This window comes from Myripristis murdjan, chromosome 22, assembly GCF_902150065.1.
Source record: "Myripristis murdjan chromosome 22, fMyrMur1.1, whole genome shotgun sequence".
Taxonomy (NCBI): Eukaryota; Metazoa; Chordata; class Actinopteri; order Holocentriformes; family Holocentridae; genus Myripristis; species Myripristis murdjan.
Genome location: NC_044001.1, coordinates 1,515,009 through 1,521,530, shown reverse-complemented (window position 1 = coordinate 1,521,530; position 6,522 = coordinate 1,515,009). Strand labels below are relative to the sequence as shown.

Here is a 6,522-nt window from a genome sequence, read left to right as displayed (position 1 = left end):
ATATAAAACATGTTTTCAGTTATTTCACCTTTTTTTGTTAAGTACATAACTCCACATATGTTCATTCATAGTTTTGATTCCTTCAGTTAGAATCTACAATGTAAATAGTCATGAAAATAAAGAAAACACATTGAATGAGAAGGTGTGTCCAAACTTTTGGCCTGTACTGTATATATATATATGATGATATATATACACTATATTACCAAAAGTATTCGCTCACCTGCCTTTACTCATACTATGAACTGAAGTGCCATCCCATTCCTAACCCATAGAGTTCAATATGATGTCGGTCCACCTTTTGCAGCTATTACAGCTTCAACTCTTCTGGGAAGACTGTCCACAAGGTTGAGGAGAGTGTTTATAGGAATTTTTGACCATTCTTCCAAAAGCGCATTGGTGAGGTCACGCACTGATGTTGGTCGAGAAGGCCTGGCTCTCAGTCTCCGCTCTAATTCATCCCAAAGGTGTTCTATCGGGTTCAGGTCAGGACTCTGTGCAGGCCAGTCAAGTTCATCCACACCAGACTCTGTCATCCATGTCTTTATGGACCTTGCTTTGTGCACTGGTGCACAGTCATGTTGGAAGAGGAAGGGGCCCGCTCCAAACTGTTCCCACAAGGTTGGGAGCATGGAATTGTCCAAAATGTTTTGGTATCCTGAAGAATTCAAAGTTCCTTTCACTGGAACTAAGGGGCCAAGCCCAGCTCCTGAAAAACAACCCCACACCATAATTCCTCCTCCACCAAATTTCACAGTCGGCACAATGCAGTCTGAAATGTACCGTTCTCCTGGCAACCTCCAAACCCAGACTCGTCCATCAGATTGCCAGATGGAAAAGCGTGATTCATCACTCCAGAGAACGCGTCTCCACTGCTCTAGAGGCCAGTGGCGGCGTGCTTTACACCATTGCATCCGACGCTTTGCATTGCACTTGGTGATGTGTGGCTTGGCTGCAGCTGCTCGGCCATGGAAACCCATTCCATGAAGCTCTCTGCGTACTGTACTTGGGCTAATCTGAAGGTCACATGAAGTTTGTAGCTCTGTAGCAATTGACTGTGCAGAAAGTCGGCGACCTCTTTGCACTATGCGCTTCAGCATCCGCTGACCCCTCTCCGTCACTTTACGTGGCCTACCACTTCGTGGCTGAGTTGCTGTTGTTCCCAAACGCTTCCATTTTGTTATAATAGAGCTGACAGTTGACTGTGGAATATTTAGGAGCGAGGAAATTTCACGACTGGATTTGTTGCACAGGTGGCATCCTATGACAGTTCCACACTGGAATTCACTGAGCTCCTGAGAGCAGCCCATTCTTTCACAAATGTCTTGTTTCACAGTCTGCATGCCTGAGTGCTTGATTTTATACACCTGTGGCCAGGCCAAGTGATTAGGACACCTGATTCTGATCATTTGAATGGGTGAGTGAATACTTTTGGTAATATAGTGTATATGATGATGATGACACCACCATCATCGGCCGGATCTCCAACAATGATGAGTTTTCATATCGGGAGGAAATCAACCATCTTGCAGAATGATGCACAGACAATAACCTTCTGCTCAACGTCAGCAAAACCAAAGAGCTGATAGTTGATTTTAGAAAAAAGGAGGCAAAGACACACAACCCTGTCTACATCAATGGAGCTGAGGTGGAGCAAGTGAGCAGTTTCAAGTTCCTGGGAATCAACATAACAGAGACCCTGTCATGGACTTCACATATCTCTGCCCTGGTTAAAAAAGCCCAGAAACGGCTGTATTTCTTACGGAAACTTAAGAAAGCAAAATTCCCACGCCAAGTTCTTGTCAGCTTCTACAAAGGAGCGACTGAAAGCATCCTGACTGGAAACATCACAAACTGGCATGGGATGTGCACGGCCCAGGACAGGAAGACTCTGCAACGAGTGATTAAAACTGCCCAAAACATCATTGGCACCCATCTACCAAGCATCAGTGATATCGGGGAGGTGAGGTGAGATCCTAAAAGACACCCACCCCAGCCACAGCCTGTTCAAACTGCTGCCGTCAGGCTAAATATACAGAAGTATCTGCTGCCGTACCACCAGACTACAGAGCAGCTTCTTCCCTCAGGCTGTGAGATTAAATGCACCATCTGCACTCCTCCATGTTTAATAATTTTATTTCCTATACAATCAATTAATCAATCAAGAGGGAACCACACTTTAATTTCATTATACAACCTGTTGTATAATGACAAATAAACTTCCTTGTATCCTTGCATCCTTGTATCCTACAATTTTATATATAAATTTACAACTGGAAATTGTGAATGTTTTTTTCTCATAATCCCGGCTCTATAAAATTATTTTTCCTATAATGGCCCTAATGCGCCGTCAAACCCATTATGGACGCCTACAGCCTCAACACGTCTTTTATTTTGAAGTCATCGAAGGAAGAGGACGCTTTCCCTCCAGGAAGTGGGAACTCCCCGGCTTGGCGTGCGCTGCCATTCGGATCTGTGATTGGCTGGACAGGAGCATCTCATGATCGAGCGTCACACGTCACACGTCACCTGGAACTGATCCACGACGAATCGCGTCTAGTAGGAAATCAACACTCCGGTGAGAAAGTTGGGAAGATGGCTCTGGGAGACTGTTGGAAGCAGCTGTCGTGGTTCTACTACCAGTACCTGCTCGTCACGGCGCTCTACATGCTGGAGCCCTGGGAGCGGACGGTGTTCAGTATCCTTTTCCGCTGGGGAGCAACTTCAGCCGGGAGGGAGGGGGAGAACAAACCAGCTAGCATGCTAACTGTAGCTACCTAGCATTAGCTTTGCTTTGTTCGGCTAACGTTTCTTACCGGGTGGCCTTAGAGCTCAGCTTGAGACTTTTAAAGACTCTTTTAAAAACCACCAGGGGCTTCAGGTCAGTTCGGCTCATAGATAATGCAGCAGCCGGCCTTTGCAGCCAGTTAAAGTTCAGCTTTCCCAGCCGTGTCACACTGGGCGCTAGCCGCCGCCGCCGCCGCCCGTCGCTGCGCTGAGGTGAAGAAAAACTGTGGGAGCCTCTTTTTAAAGTCACTGGTGTTTAAAATCAGTTTTGGTTTGAGGCACTGAATGTACGCCGAATTACAAACAGGCCTCTGAGGATATCAAAGGCATGAATCTTCACTCCACTCTGGAGGTTTTTGCTCGTTAAAAACAGGCCGGTTTGAAATTAATAGTTTTTTTTTAAATGGAGTTTGGTGGGTTGCCTGAAGCTAGATCGCACCCGAGCTGAGAAGCAGTAGACAGGTGATTCAAAGTTGTTTGTGTGCTAACTGCATTTTCTTTCTTTTTTTTTTTTTTTTTTTTTGCTTTTCAGGCAGCCCATGCCTCCCAGTTATTTATCTATTTATTCATTCAGTTATTAATTTAATTTGGATTCTATTTGTCATTACCAGGGTAGCAGCTACTCTTCCTGGGGTCCACACAACAACAGCTAAAAGGAAAACAAAAGATATAAACAATGAATCAACAACAGTTAACCTTTCTGCAACCAGGACTGAACAATATATCATTATACGGTTATCCAAATATGAACATATCTAGACATGAGCACTAAATTAGTATCTCAAATTATATGGACAAGGTCAAATTTAGGCTTAGTGTTATCCTAAGACACTGATTGGTCTGTTGTGATCAATAAAATACTTTACATTGTAATGCTGTCTTTTGAAAAACGCTTAATTTTTCCTGTAGCTACACTAACAATTGTGAGTGTGAATCCATAGTCATATTGTGTTTTGTATTGCTTTAGAGATATTTGGCATCAGTCAGCAAGCACATTGCTCTTGTTTTTTGTTTTTTTTTTTTTCACTTCAGCACCTCCCGTCGAAGGTTAGATAGACAGACCTGGCAAGAACTGGGCAGGCAGAACCGGCTGCTATTTAACGCTTTCACTGCCGTCATTTATATCTGTGGGGCTCAACAACAATCCAACAGTACAATACACCTGTGTGTGTATATGGTGTATATATAAAAGTATACTTTTTTAACATATGCTCAATTTCTTATTTCTGTATGTATTGTAATATTTTCTAGGATTAATGCACATACTTACATATAATGCACATACTTTTTTCACAAATTTCTTAGGCACATATTTTTATATTATTTCTTTTTCTGTTTCTTATAATTTAATTCTTCTCTTGAGAATTTGAGCAGCTGCAGCAGACCTGGTTTCCCCTCGGGGATCGGTTACGTATGTCTGATTCTGATTTACCTGAAGGGAGCAGAGTATTCCTCTCAGCAGCTGGTTATGTCATCATTAACTTATTGGTATTGATCAATAATGCTGTCATTAATTTTTTTTTTTTTTTTTTTTTTAATTTCTGATGTGGTTTGACTTTGACCTCCTGGTTTGTCCTTAACCGCTGTGTCCAGACTCTCTGCTGGTGTCTGTGGCCGGCATGGCGGTCTACACCGGCTACGTCTTCATGCCGCAGCACATCATGGCCATCCTGCACTACTTTGAGGTGGTCCAATGACGCGCTGACTCCGCCCATGTGGCCGCCCACTACTCCTGTCTGTCTCCGCCTACCTGTCTGTCTCTCTGTCTGCGTGTCATCTCCAGAGTTTTTGGGGGGTGATTGTCTGCCTCGTCCCTTTTTACCAAAGCTTATTAAATATCAACGGTCAAGCCCCGCCCACCCTGGCGGCTGCGGGGTTGTAAAGGCCACGCCCCCTGACTCCATGTCGAGAGGCCATGTTGGATGTCTCCCCCCGGGACTGTTTGTCCTTCACTCCTGGGATGGTGATCGGGTGCAGTGGCGGGGCTGGAGGCGGAGCTTGGCACAGGATCTCCAAATGATTGACAGCCAAAAAGGTGCGCTGGATTTCGGTTTCACGATTTGGAATTTTTTTTTTTTTCCCTCCCATATCTACAACGGCATATTAGGGCCTTTGTAGGGAGAAAATTACAGAGCTGGGAGAGCAGGGGGGTAATATTCAGAGGAAACAAACTTTTATGATTTCTGAGATTAAAATGGTAAATGTACAAGAGAAATTCAAATATATGAGAAAAAACTCTAATTCTGAATCATACCATCACAAATTTGTGATGAAAAAATGCTGAAAGTCTGAGATCAAAGCTGCAAATTTAAAAGAATAAACAGTGAAAAGTATTTTTTTTTTTGTGGGATTCAGTCAGAAGGAAATCGTGGTGATCTGAGAAAAATAAATGTTGGAAATTTTGATTTTTTTTTTTCTTGGAATATTACCCCACCTCCAACCCCGCTCTGTATTTATTATTCCCTGCAGTGGCGTTAATACGCTTCTGTATTACCTGTGGCAAGCCTTTTAACGGAGCGCACCGTACTTTCTTTTAAACTGGAGAGCTGTAACCTGTGAGTGAGTGATGTCCAGCTGCCGGGAGACGCTGGACTGTCATTTTATTCCAACGGGACTTCAAGTCATTGTTGTCACTGTGTTCAAAGCGGGACGGCACAGCGGCGGACGGATTCCAAAACGTTTTTTCCATTTTTTTCCAGCTGGAACTCGTCGGAGCCGGCCAGGAGCTCCAAGTGACGGCCTCACTGTCTGATTCCCCGTTGAACCGATCGATCGAGACTAAAACTCCCATCAGTCGCCTCACTGTCTGGCTGCTCATGTCTTTCAGATCCTTGTCAATGAAATTCTACAAATATTTAAAGACAAAAGCACGCAAATCTGTAATATATGTGTCTGTCAGCGCTCACTCTAATGAGCCACGTTAACCAAAAAGTCCGGATTCTCCACAGGTTTGATGCCTCTGTTCATTTTAGCATTTCCTCTTTTCCTTGCGAGCTGCAGCAGCAGTAAATATGTGACTTTATATTCTCAGAATTATACTTTATTGTTATTAAAACAGAAAAAAATAATCAAACGTCTTCCTTGGTATGAACAGCAGCCAAAAATAAAAAATGAAAATATTATTTTTAATAATATGACAGAAGAGGAAGACAATCTTTGCATTTTTTTGTGATCTTAGTGAAGTTGGAATCAGAAAATATTTGGCTGTTTTACATCATAAATGGCTAAAACGAGTCACCGGTTGTAAAAAAAAAAAAAAAAAAAAGGATTATTTTTCTGTCAGTGAACTAATCAGTCACCTGCATTAGTTTTAGCACAAGCTGCTGACAGCGTGGTGAGCTGCTCAGGCGAGACAGAAGCAGCTCTGTGGTGAAGCTGTCAGCAGCTTTCAGTCCCAGTCGATCAGTAAGACGGAGAAAAAAAAACATGAAAAAGGTCGGACGTTGAAAAAGGAGGGAGCTGTGCTTTCATTCCCCTCCTGGTCGAATCGCACAGCAACGCAGCGTTTCTTCTATTTGCACAGGCGTCTTAAATGTTAAATGTTTCCATTTTTATGTAATCCTGTTTTACGATATGCATTCTCCTACTGATATCCCTCGGAAATTGTGATTATTTTCCTTGAAGAGTTATGTATTTTTCTCGATTAACGTGTATATAATCTTGTATACAAATTTGTAAAGTTTTGTAGTTGGATATGTTGGCTTTGAGGATAAAAAATATATACTATATTTGTGG

At 42.9% G+C, this 6,522-nt stretch overlaps 1 protein-coding gene across 1 annotated transcript; it reads left to right on the top strand.

The window, feature by feature from the left end:
* The first annotated feature begins 2,513 nt into the window (after nt 1-2,513).
* Nucleotides 2,514-6,522, top strand: sptssa (serine palmitoyltransferase, small subunit A). Its single transcript, XM_030044150.1, has 2 exons — nt 2,514-2,698; nt 4,381-6,522. Exons 1-2 carry the CDS (start codon nt 2,596-2,598, stop codon nt 4,482-4,484), a joined length of 207 nt encoding a protein of 68 aa, XP_029900010.1. The 5' UTR covers nt 2,514-2,595; the 3' UTR covers nt 4,485-6,522.

What these genes read in the sequence shown, in the direction of transcription:
- sptssa (XM_030044150.1), top strand. Translation starts at nt 2,596, where the DNA reads ATGGCTCTGGGAGACTGTTGGAAGCAGCTGTCGTGGTTCTACTACCAG. An exon ending in CTGGGAGCGGACGGTGTTCA is followed by an intron (nt 2,699 to 4,380) that starts GTATCCTTTTCC and finishes CGCTGTGTCCAG; the next exon opens with ACTCTCTGCTGGTGTCTGTG.